Raw genomic sequence first — 13,112 nt, 5'->3', positions numbered from 1 at the left:
GAAAAAGAAACGTGAATTTATCTCCTGATGTTTAGTAATTGATCTGTAGATTAATTCAGTTTTATTCTTCCTGAACTGAACTCAGTACTGGTTCTTTTGGAGGGCGAAAGTATCTTACAAATGATGCTTCACTGTATTTTAGCTTTACTTTCCGAGGAAAATTTCTGACAACATTTTGATGGTACCATGAAACACGTTGCATTGAAACTATCACCCACAGACCAGCTGTTTTTCCTTCCACATTCTTATCTCAGCCGTCATCGACTGTAATCAGTTCCTGATAAAACTGTTTTTATCTACAGCTGTTTCATTTCTCTGGTAGCTAACCATGCAGTGAATCAGAAACGGTGTTTGAAATTATTCTGAGGAACTTCTCAAGAGTAACAGTGAAGCTGCTGCTTGAAGCTGGAGAGCAGACACGGTAGACATTGTCTGTAGAACTAAATTAATATAAAGTTCAGTGAAATTAATACAGAATCTAACCAAACTTGAACTTTATGCCTTTTTCACTTTCTTCATGAACTAAAATGTAACTATATTCACACGTTGTCTTGTGGGGGGAAGAAAGACAGAAAGATGGATAAAAGGATTTTCTCAAAAATATCCTCAGGTCACAGACCCATTTTACTGCAGTTATCATTAGAATCTGTGTCAAAAAGACGAGCATAAAATCCTAATTTGTAGCATTTCATCGTAGCTTTAAACTGCCTGTCATGGTCGATCGTTAAGTTTTTAAATCAGAAGCAGAGAAGGCGTCACACACACTCACACACACACGCACGCACGCACGCACGCACGCACACACACACACACACACACACACACACACACACACACACACACACACACACACACAGAGAGAGAGATTTTAGCTTAGTGTAGTGTTATTAGCATGGTTAGCGTCCCTCCGTCCTCTCTCTCTCTCTAGCCATTTTTTCCTCTGGTCATTTTCTTTTGACACGTGTCAGAATATCCCAGCATCCCTGAAGCAGACGCCACGACCGGGCCTCAAGTCTCATCACTTTATTCAAACAAACAGTTCGGTGCTGGCAGGCCCGACCCCGACCCTGGCGCTGGTTCTGCTTCACACAACCAACTGCTTTGTTTTTGACCGAGGGACGATTCACAGTCACACATTTGTTCAAGTAAACACATCAGACAGAAATGGCCTCTGTTTTACAGCTTCAGCGTCAAACATCTGGTTCTTATTAATTATGTGTTTGGATTCTCTTTCACCTCTAGCAACCGTCAACTTTAACCTAATGTCTATTAGTCTGTGGTCTACCTGATACAGTAAAGATGTTTATTTTGTTTGCAGCAGCCATCTGACCTGGATCAATTTTTGTTTTTCCAAAATCGTTTTCAAAATATTCAAAGACATGTTCCTGATGCCTCACAGGAGGGTCATTATTCTCTTCACTCATTGTCTCATCTCCTTTGTTGACGTGCAACGCCCGGTGAGATAAATGTCCAGAGAATAATGTCAACGTTTTACTGTTTTTCAGGCCTCCAGCCCCAAACTGACAACTCACTGCTCAGATATCCAAGAAGTCCGTCGCTGCACCCGACTGGAGATGCCCGACAACTTAAACACGTTCGTTTTAAAGGTACGAAGCATCCACTGTATGCTCAATTTCATTTTAACATTTATTACACATTTATTGATATAAATAAAGTTGTCTTCACTCCTGGACGGTTCCTTGTAGCCATAAGTAATAAGGAAACGTGTGTTCATTTTGGTCTTGAGATCTTCAGGATTAGTTTGTTCAAATGAGCTAAAATCAGAAAAAAATAAAATAAAAAAACTTCACTTAGGTCCAAATTGGATCCGCTGTCCATCATACAGGAACCCGAAGAGTTTCTACCTTTTTGTCATTATTATCCATCCATCAATTCAACATCCATCCAGAAGTCACATCACTTCCATTTTTTTTGTGTGCAGGTTAATCGAGGGAGTCTGATATTTGAGACAGACAACGACCAGCAGGTCAGCTCCTGGACCACAGAGCTAAAGGAATGCATCAGCAACAGGTGAGAAACACCTGAACGCACCACAGCTATGACCCAAACATCTCTCCCCCAAAGCCTGCAATATTTTCAGAAATGTTCCCCACTAATTTAATTGTAAGTTGATTATTAAAATGACTAGTACATTACAGGTTTCCAGCATTAAACTCTGTGTTTTGCATCTACGGGAATATTTCAATATCCCTGCATCACCAATAGGTTCATCCAAATAGAGCAGCATGGTTCGTGTGTTTATTTCTGGTCATTTTTTAACAGAAATAAACAAATTTACTGAAATAAACCTCAAATTTACTTTGTTTTAAAAACAGAAATGTATTTTTATACTCCGCTAAATCATGGGGAAGGCTAAACCACAAAAGGCCTTTGCTGATAAAACTTCACAGAATGCCGAATGCAAGGATATCAGTGGAAAGTTAAGTGGAGGGAAAAAATGCCATAGGAATAGGTGAAGAGGAAACGGGGATAACAGCAATCTTGTTAGGATTTGTTGTGATTTCATAAGTTTGTAAGTGATTGAGAAGATGTAGCTACTGTCGAAGTCGATTTTTAACATATCGGTCTGATGGGTGATGTTAACAGGCAATGTTTATTTACATCTTGTTGCCGTTTGTGTTTCTGGTCATGTGACAGGGCGAGTAATGCAGCAAAGGATTGTGGGATGTTTTATTCATGGTGTTGAGACAAAATCCAAGTTAAGGTCTGATATGAAGTAGAGCTGGGCAATAAATCAATTTGATCAATTAATCCAATTTTTGTTTTTGAATAAATGTGGATTTTTTTCACCAGTGCATCTTTGGGTTTCTGTAGTTCGGAATGATGTCATCTTGTTTGACAACCGTGTTTTAAAACTTCTATTTATTTGGACTTTGAATTCTGATCAACTGTATTATGCAAAATTAGGACCAGACTAAACTGTGTTAATTAATAAAGTCCTAATATTACAAGAATAAGGTCATAATATTATAAGAATAAAATAGTAATTTTCTGATGACTTCAAAAGAAAAATTAAAATGAGTGTTGAGAATCTTGTAAAGTTATACTTGGGTATATGTTTTATAAATAATATTTAATATTTAATCTTTTAAGGCATCAGTATCAAATTATTATCAACATCAGGACTTTGAAACTGTCATACACACAAATAAAGTTTTACACAAACTGAGCTGATCATGTCAGGTTCTCAACTTAACTTTTAAAATAACTTTTATTCTTGTATTCTTTACACTTTTTAAGTAAAACTATGTCTTGAAGCTATTTTCTGTCATTTGTGATTTCTCTTTTTGGAAAAGGGAGTGAGAAAAATAATTTATTTACACTGAATCGAGTAAGAAAATTTTTTAGTTTTAATCCATCAGAATATTTTCTTGAAGCTCTCGCCTGTAAAACTTTAACCAGATTTTAAAAGAACTGAAGCTCATGTGCAATAAATAGACTTGTAGGCAGTTAAACTGAAGTAGTTAAGTGACATGAAACGGCTTTTAAAAGGAGGATACATCATCATCTTCATCTTCATCTTTACACGCCTGCTTGCACCTTTTCCCTCCTGAGACTCTGAGCAGAAATAACTTGTTTTTCTTCTTCTGGCTGAGTTGGATGTTTACTCATGCTGAGGTATGTGTTTGCAAAGTGAAAGGGCTCCTTAAGGTGTGCATGAGGACAAGCGAGTGTGTGTGTGTGTGTGTGTGTGTGTGTGTGTGTGTGTGTGTGTGTGTGTGTGTGTGTGAGTGAGTGTCTGTCCATTAGTCTCCGGATTGGTTTGATTAGTGGCTCTGCAAACTGGAGCAGGTTTGAACTCGGCTATGTTTGCAATATTTCTGCGGGAAAAGTATTTAGTTTAAACCTTTCAACGGTGTCTGCTATGAAAAGTGGATTGTTGGAGCTGGAAGGAGAGGAAACGCTGCTGGTTCTGGGTCTGACTGAGGGTCAGAAAAGTGAGGATCCAAAAGCAAAAAGAAAAACAACCGTTCCAGTTTCCTGATCGCTTCCTAATAATGAACTGAAAACATGTTTATTCCAATGTTTTCAGCCTCTACCTTCAGCAAAATCCTTAGGATCATTAAAAACGATCAGCTGTTTATTTTACACCAAAGCTCTATGCATTTTAATATTTTACCCAACATAACGAAGCCTACAATCTGCAGCCTCACACAGTGTAGATGTCTGAGTGCGACTCAAACTTCTGCCTGACAGAAAACATTTAAGAACAAATCGGAGCCAACGGAGAGACGCCAACATGCTGCCACTATGAGCAGAACTATTCAAAATCAACTTTAATTCATATTTTTGTTGTTGTTATAAATAGCAGCAAGGAATTTACCTGGTATTTTTAGGCAGTTTGTGTTACATTTAACAACTTCCTTATTTATTGAACAAAGACTCTTGGCAAAATGCAGAAGTTGTGGGTGAATCTAAAACAAAGTTTATCGCATGATTCAAGCATAAAATCAGCTCCAGTAACATCAACTTGAAGTCTTTGTGACTGTCAGCTTCTCACATTTTCATGGAGAAATTCAGTGTTTATTTCTGTCTAAATTTGCTTCACAACGTCGTAGTTTGTTTTAAGGTTCTTAGTGGGAGGTTTATGCTAGAGGTTTTTGGTTAATGGTTATCTCTCTGGTCATCAGATGTTTGTTGGCATCTGTTCCCATTAATACAGAAAAGCGTTTTAAATGTTTCGCCCTCCCTGGTCAGTGACATGAACACATGGAAAGCTGATTTTCTGCTCCATTTGGACCTCTTCTATTTGCAAATGTTGCACAAGCCCATTACAGTTTCTCATGGAGGAAAATACTACAAAAGTAGAGCAGTTTTTTCTGGGTTTTTGTTTCACATCTGTCTAGATTTCTCCTGCTTCTATCTAACCTCAAATTGAAGATGAAGAAGAAACTGAGTGACAGGAAAGTGTAAACAACACAACCTACCGTTGTTCTGCTGCAGGCTCATTACTGCTTTTACTTGTTGAATTTTACTTTATATTCTTATTTTGTCAAGCTCAGGATGTTCTTCTGAGTTTAGGTTCAGTTAAAGTGGGCATTAACGCCCCCTACCGACGGAGTCTGGGTATTACTAAATACGTCATTGGAAATTCACAGACCATGTCGAACCTGGTGTAAAAATATCCATTTAAAAATAGCTGCATCTTTAATTTATCTTTGTTTATATTCTTAATTTTAAGATTTTGTAATCAAAAGCGTATTTATAATCGTTTATTTTGTTCATATTTTAAGACTCTGGAAAAAAAGGCTTTCAATTATTTATGATTTGTATTTATTAAATTTTTTTCAGACTTTTTATTTTCTTAATTTGAGAGTTGGTAAGGGAAAGAAGATTCTTGAAATGTTTTTATTATTTTTTTCTCATAATTTAAATTTTTAATATTAAAGCTGTAAGGGAAAGAAGATAAGTTATTTTATTTTGCCTAATATATAAAAACTTTGATTGTTAGAAACTAGAATTTAAGACTTACAGATTGTTCATTTGTTGATGAGATTAAAAGCAACATCCTAAATACTTCCCAGTAATATGAAAATCAGCCATGGCTGCATTTCTCTTCCATTCAGCTGCGTAAAGTCTTGCATATTGAGTCAATGAATCCTCAGCATTGCAGATTCACTGATGAGGTTTATAACATCTAAGAATTTCCTAATACAAGCAAAAACTGTTTATTTGCACAACAAACTTCTGTGATGCCACTGATGCGAGCAAATGATCTAAAGGTGGAAGAACAGGAGAAACTTTAAGGACCGTGGAGAGAGAACGTTAAGACGTTTCTCCTTTAAATCCTTGAAGCTTCGCAGCCTGACTGAACCGTCTTCACTGAGACGGAGGACAAAGATTGTCCCGGAGACAGAAGGACAAAAACGAACTCGGCGAGGCAGAAGGAGACTTTCGCCTTCCTGTTATTCAGAGCAACACAAAGTCAAGTCAGCATTTACGCAGGATTTTCTCCTACTTCCCTATTTAACATTCCCACTCTCGTCTGTGCAGTTACACACACACAACGCAGTGTGTGCAGTGCGTGTGTGTGCGTGTGTGAGCAGTGAAACAGAAGAACAGCGGGTTTCAGTTCAGATCTCAACTGGACCAACTTCCTGTCTGTGCTCGGTGTCTTTGTGTTTCTTCAGCCGCCTGCTGTTTCCTCCACATTCACCAAGCTCCACACACACACACACCATCACACACATACACATGCAGTACTGTACAGAAGTTTTAAACCACTTGTCATTTCTTTTGTCATTTTGCCTCCAAGAGTCCAGGTTTTGTTGTGATCTTTTAAAGCGATCTTGATTCATAGTTTTAAAGGTTTTTCTCTGATCGTTTTTTACGTATTGTACCTGAACAGGATACCCTAAACCAGCAGGGGTGTGCACAGCGTGACCCCAGACCCAATTGCGGCATTGTGTGGCCTCGACTGCAGATTAAAAATAGTACAAATTTGACCCATCAGCAAATGGAGCGGATGCAGATGAACGCTTTTTACACATCTTCTTAAATTGATCCAGCCGCCCGCCATGCTTTTGAGAATTTGAAAATATCATTCATTTGATAGTTCTGCATTTTTTTGAAGATTAATACCTAAACACCTGCTATAAAGTCTTAAAAAAGGCGATAATTAAAAAAATAAATAAATAAATAAATTACCAGTGCTAAGCCTGGTGGGGGCACAAGTAAAGCCTGGTGGCCCGCCAGGCTTACAATACACTGCAGCCGCTTCACTTCCACAGTTGTTTAACACTTTTCAAAGTAACAATTAGTTGAAACTAGATGTGAGAAGTGGTTCTGAATGGTGGTGTCGCCCCCTTCAGGTCAGGCAGTGTGGATCTGGAGTCCCCCGTGTCCTCAGCTGACAGCTCTGCTCCAGCCAATCAGAGGAGGAGCTCAGACTCAGGACGTCAGAGTAAGTAGCAGCACGATGCTCCTCCGATAATCTGGGTGTTGTTCCTTCCTTTTCTGAAGTTTAAAAAAATAGAAATTGGTCATGAATTTGGTTAATTTGTTTTGTCTCTCCAGGCCCCGTCACCTTCGCCCTCCCTGAGCAGGTCATCCAGAAGGCCGATGACTTCCTGGTTTCTTTCCCCTGGTTTCACGGGCCCATCTCTCGGGTCAAGGCGGCCCACCTGGTCCAGAGCTCCGGACCCGAGGGCCACGGCGTGTTTCTGGTCCGGCAGAGCGAGACGCGGAGGGGAGACTTCGTCCTCACGTTTAACTACCAGGGAAAAGCAAAGGTGAACACGGCTCAACGTCGGCAGCTGGAGGCACAATGAGCTGCTGCTTCTTCTTCTTCTTTATGTTTTAAATAAGAGTTTGGTTGTTTTTCCTCTTGCAGCACCTGCGCCTCTCTCTGAACGAATGGGGTCAGTGCAGGGTGCAGCACCTGCGCTTCCCCTCCGTCATGGACATGCTCAGCCACTTCCGCCTCTACCCCATCCCGCTGGAGTGCGGAGCAGCCGGAGCCGTCACACTGTCCAGCTTCGTCCTGGCCGGCTCCACGCCCCCCTCACAGGGTGAGCCTCTTACTGGGACAATAATGACTTTATTTAAGATCTATCAAACACGGGGCACGGGCCGCAACTAACAGTTATTATAATAATCAGTAGTCATAATTGATTATTATCCAACTAATTGATGATAATTGCATCAATAATCATCAATTAGTTGGATAAAAGAAATTGGTTTTTCATTTTAACCCCGTAAGCCTTTTTATGTAATAATAGAAATACATTAAAAGATGCAAATAAACATTTTAAAATGGAATTTAATTAAGAAAATAAACATTTTAATGTCTAAAATATAGTAACGTAGCATTGCTGTAGGGTTAATAATTATTTTAAATGAGTTGAATTTGTGAAATAATCAACCTGATTCCATATGGCCCTAAATCTCTAGAGAAATAACGGAGAACTAATTTATAGAATCCAAGTAAAATGCATTCAAGTTTGTGGTTGCAATGTGTCAAAATGAAAAAGTTAAAGTTAAAATACAAAACATGAACCAATTATTTTAGTAATCGATTAGTCTATCAATTATTCAGAATTTTTCAACTAAACATTTATATACAATATTTGAAATAGATTTTAAAAAATACAAATTAATAATTTTAAAATAAAAAATAGGCGTTTTATTGTCTAAAATTCAATAACGTAGCCTTCCTTTAGCGACAGAATGGCAACAAAAAGTATTTTCACCTTGTTTACGTAGCTCTGCGTTTGCTCCGTCACGACAGAGTAAACAATTATGACCTCATTAACACAAACACTGTTCCTGGCAAACATTCGTAATGATGGTAAAAAATAACAATCCTGATGATTCGGACAGTTTTTTTTTGTTTTTTTTTACATAAATTTGAATTTACCATCACAATAAACGTTGAGCGGTGCGATGTGTTGACTCCTCGGCTCGTTTCCTGTCTCTGCTCCTCAGGCCAGCTCTCCGGCGCGCTCCTCGTCCCCTTCTCCCTCCATCGGTGGAGCTCCGAGCCCAGCTTGGCCCGCTGCAGCCTGGCCCGCAGCTCCAGCCAGCCCCCCGCCTTCTCCCCGTCCCCCACCAGCACCACCTCCACCTCCAGCCCTGGCTCCTTCTCCCAGTTCGGCCGCGCTGTCCCGACCGCCGATCCCGTGCCGTCGGCGCCCGCCCACCTGCGCCGGAGCGAGTCGGTGGGGAGGCGGCCCCTGCTGCGCAACCCCAACCCTCGCGCTCCCATCATCCCCCAGCGGGACTCGGACTACGAACTGGAGCCCGACCGCGGTCGCAAGCGGGCGATAGACAACCAGTACATGTTGCTCTGACCCTCCGCTCGGCCGGCTGTGAAGACGCGGTCGCGACGATCGCTCGGATGAAGGGCGTCGCCTTCATCGGGATGAAAACGAGGCCGACGAACACGAGGGAACGAATCCGAACAAGACGGACAAATGCAAAATACGCAAAAAACAAAACAAAACAAAAACAAGTTTGCCTCACCCTCAGAACCTCCAGTGTCCACAGTGAATGTATTTTTGGACTTTAATAAGAGTGTTGACGACGATGATTAATCTTGTTTTCGATCGACGAAAGAGAGAAAGTTTATTAACACCTATTGTGATTTTCTTGTTAGTACACTTGATGTTATTTCTGAAATGATGGGAAATCACTGTGCGCTCCTTTTGGGAAAACTTAGGGCATGGACTTTCCTCACAAAGTTCCCAAAGCGGAGGAAAACCTCCACCTTTCGACACAAACGAAGCTGCGCTCCTTCTCCTCGTGGGATCAAATTCTGCTCTTCCTCTTTGTGCATTATTAAGCATTTAAGTGCGCATCACTTTCAGTGCACTTTGTACACTTTGTGTATGTTTTCTATACACGCAATCTTTTATAGAAAAACTTTTTTAAAAAACTAAAAAGGAGAAAAGAGGTAGTTCTAGAAACTAGATCGCTGTTAAAAAAAAAAGAAACGGGATTCAGGATTTTTACGTCAGCTGGAGCGGAGTTTGTGATCCGAGTCTGGATGTGAGATGAGCAAAGCGAACCGTAAAGAAATTATGTCAACAAAATGATGATAAATTAAAATGAAAATGCCACAAAATCAAACAAACTGGAGTGACAGTTTTACAGACCTACAGCCAGAAACCTGAGGTTTAGAAAACGTTAACATTTTCTAAAAGGATGTAGTTGGCCCGACATCCTGCTGCAGAAACCTGAGAATTTATCATTTCTGATGGAAAGCTGTTTGATTCTTCTAGAAATCACTTAATCAGTTTAATCTCATCTGTCCAATAAATATCTCTTGCGCATTAGTGGTGAGACGTTTCACTGTTTTCCAGAGTTGAATAAAGGGAAATAAGAGCCTTTTTAATTATCTGTAATTTGCTGATTCCTTCAGCCTGCTGGCACAGATGTTAGCCGATTCTGATTGGTCCTTCCTTGAGGATAAAGATAAAATCAGATAAAAAGATATAAGAACAGCATTTAGGATATTTTTCTCTCTACACCTCCATTACAGACTCCTCATTATTTATACCAGCAACTTGTAAATTAACATGTTAAAACAGACATATGATTACAGAATTGGTATTTTAAACTAGATTTAACATTAGAAATGGCTTTACATCGTCATCCACCCCAATCCTAATCTCTTCAGATTGGAGCGGGGGATGTGTTGCTTTCTTAAAAATACTTTAGCCTACTTCGTGTCGTCTGCCAGGCTCTACTGGTTTGGAAAGCTGGAAAACAAAATCATAATTTTATAACTACATCTTTTAATGCTTTTTTTTTGTTTTTTTTAATGGAAAGAGTATTTGACTTTACTACTTTTTCCATAAAGAAGTTGATTTTACCTGGACTATTTCTGTCTAGTATGAAAAATTGGTTTGGAGCACTGTATAAATTATGACATGTTTATTAAACTGATACTAATTTCTATGTAATTATTAAATTAGAGTTGGCATGGAGGGCGTAGAGAGCAGCAGGATCCAGATTCCTGCTCCGGAAACGTGAAGCAGCATCACTTTAAGGTCGTCATGGAGACGGATGTAGGACAGTTTTCTCGTCCCTTAAAGACGAGATAACTGTCTCAATGATCCGTGAAGAAGGTGCCTCCAGTTTCTTGTTTTTGTGGCGTACGGTGAGGGAATACTCCGCAGCACGTCCAGACAGAAGCAATGATTGGACTGAATCAAGAGTCTACATGATTTGTCCTCTTTCTAACAGAGACGTTTGGTTTTCGGTGACGCAGCTCAGCTGCTACAACCACATTTCCCCTCCCCAGTTTCAGGCACCTTTCTCCATTCTGGTAGCAGCATTATGTGTCTTAGCTTTACTTCTTCTTTTAACACTTATAGCATTAATTCTTTGTATTTTCTCTCACTTCACCACAGCAGCTGAAACCAAAAGGGCTGCAAAACATCATTTTTTTTGTTGTTTTTTTTTTTTTTTACACTAGATGTATTTTCTAATCGATGATTATATATTTTTAAAAGGAAGGTTTTGTAAACACAGTTTCGAAGGGTGTTTAAATGTGGCGTGAGATGTTGCAGAACCACTAACGTTAATAATCAAAGGTGCCTTTATAAAAGGTTTGAAACCATCATTTTGACCACAATAAGCAACTCAGGTGTGCTTTTTAGTGAATGAAGCCTTTAACCAAAACCCCGAGTTCTCCATCATTCTCCATCCCAAACTTTAGAGAAGTCAAAGATGATCTGTAACTTTCACATCCGCTCGCAGCGGGATGAGTTTGGGAAGTCTTCTAACTTTGCTTTAACACTAACTTCAGCAGATTATTTTACATTTGCTCGCAGTAAACTTGCGCCTAAAGTTTGGTGTGTCTCTTTCTCCGCAGCTCCCCGTTTCGTTTTCCCTCTTGGTTTTGATAGTTTTTGTAGTAATAAACCAGTTTTTTTTTTCTTTCATTGTTATTTTTTTCTACCAAAGTTAACATTTGTTGGTTTACTTAATGGTTGTTGCGTCCTGTGTTATTGTGATCTAGACTGACATCTTTTAAGGGGAACAAAAACAAGGATGTTTTTGGCAAACGTACGGTTGGTCTTCCTGCCTTTATGTGTCTGAACAGATTCCTTCGCCACCTCTGTTTCATTTCTGCTAAAGCAGAGCAACGGTAAAAGCAAAAAATAAAAAGAAGAAGAAAACTATTCTGAGCACCAGTCTCATATCCTCTCTCGCTCTTCTTAGTTAATGTCTTTTTTTTAATTATTATTATTCCTGGGAGAGTGACTGTGCCTTTGCCAGAAAGCTGCTGTTGCTTTTTCCCCTCCTCCAGAGCTCAGGGTGTGATCGTGCCGTGCAATAAATGAAAGATGCTTCACACCGTGCTGAATGGAAGAATTAGGTGCTTATATATCCGCTTATAGACCAAAACCAGTCAAATTCAAACAGAAAACCTGCTGCATAGCAACCATAGCTGCCAGATTCGAGTTTATTTTTATATACTTCTATACCAGCTTAAAGTGTTATCAAGGCGTCTTTCGCCCTGATCGCCTCCCCTCCCCGTCGTATTGCTGATTTCATCCAGTTGATGAATGTAATGTGTTCTGAATACTGTTCATCCTGTCTGTTAACTTCGCACTGTAAACATTTCACATCAACGCATCAATGTCCACAGCAGCTTCTCACACCTTCTATTGGGTCGGCATCCCTTTCAGTTATGAGCATTTAAATTATATTAAATATATAAATATATATATACATCAACTGTATATTTGACGTTTTTTTAAATAAACCTAACCAAAAAAATAACCTGAGTGTTGTGTTTGCTTATTAGGCCCGAGCAGCCAAGCGCTGCGAAGGCCTATTGTAATCGCAGGATTTCTTATTCTTGTTGTTTATATTATTTTTCCGTCACTTCGCGGGGCTGTTTGGGGGCTTTATCATATTCAAAAACTCACCAAACTTCCCCTAAAGTGAGTTGGGGGAAACTGTAGGTCATAGAGATCTGAAATTTGGTATGTAGGTAGATCTCCCCAAATCAAGAAAAAAAAAAAGTCTCATGGAGGTACCCCCTAAAATGCTCAGGGAGGCGGCCATTTTGGATCAAAGGTCAAGTTTTGGCCATTTTTCCATTTTACTCACGTCGAACTTTTAACAAACTCCTAGGGATTTTTACCTATCGGCTTCATTTTTGGTCAGGATACAGTTAAGGGGTGTGCCATTAAGTTATCAAAACGGTGAGTTTTCGTACATGTTGAGGGGGCGTTCCGGGGCGCCGAAGTTGGCGTACTGGCCACAGAAAACCAACCGCTACAACTTTCACATAGGTCAATTGGCACCAAACTTGGTATGAGGGATCCTGGTTTGATGCCTGACGATCCTATGTCGTCATAGTCTGACCTCACCAAAGCCCCGCCCCCTCAGAACAGGAAGTGACTTTTGTTTACTTGGAAAGATACAATTCTGGCTCTCTTGACCTAATCAAGATGATCTGGTGTCAGATGACTGATAACAAGTTGGTCTCACTTGCTTTAAAGCGCCAAGAGTTTCCAGTGGAGGGTGTGGCCATGGCGGCACGGCCAAGTCACAGGTCATGCCGCCACCATACGTTTGCGTATGGCTGGGGGAACTGTGTCAGAGCGTCAGCGGTGGCGAGAGTGTAGTGG

At 40.0% G+C, this 13,112-nt stretch overlaps 1 protein-coding gene across 1 annotated transcript in view; it reads left to right on the top strand.

Annotated features, from left to right (window-relative positions):
- sh2b3 (SH2B adaptor protein 3) overlaps positions 1-12,255 on the top strand; it is a 62,065-nt gene extending 49,810 nt beyond the window's left edge. The window contains exons 3-8 of the mRNA XM_008418261.3: positions 1,506-1,607; positions 1,943-2,031; positions 6,834-6,925; positions 7,039-7,253; positions 7,355-7,532; positions 8,449-12,255. Of these exons, the coding sequence (XP_008416483.2) occupies positions 1,506-1,607; positions 1,943-2,031; positions 6,834-6,925; positions 7,039-7,253; positions 7,355-7,532; positions 8,449-8,813 (1,041 nt within the window). The 3' untranslated portion in view covers positions 8,814-12,255. The remainder of the gene's footprint in view (positions 1-1,505; positions 1,608-1,942; positions 2,032-6,833; positions 6,926-7,038; positions 7,254-7,354; positions 7,533-8,448) is intronic.
- Positions 12,256-13,112: the final 857 nt, after the last annotated feature.

The sequence above is a fragment of the Poecilia reticulata genome, chromosome 9 (genome assembly GCF_904066995.2).
Source record: "Poecilia reticulata chromosome 9, P_reticulata-male-v2, whole genome shotgun sequence".
In the NCBI taxonomy this organism is placed as follows: Eukaryota; Metazoa; Chordata; class Actinopteri; order Cyprinodontiformes; family Poeciliidae; genus Poecilia; species Poecilia reticulata.
This window is presented reverse-complemented; position numbering and strand designations above follow the sequence as displayed.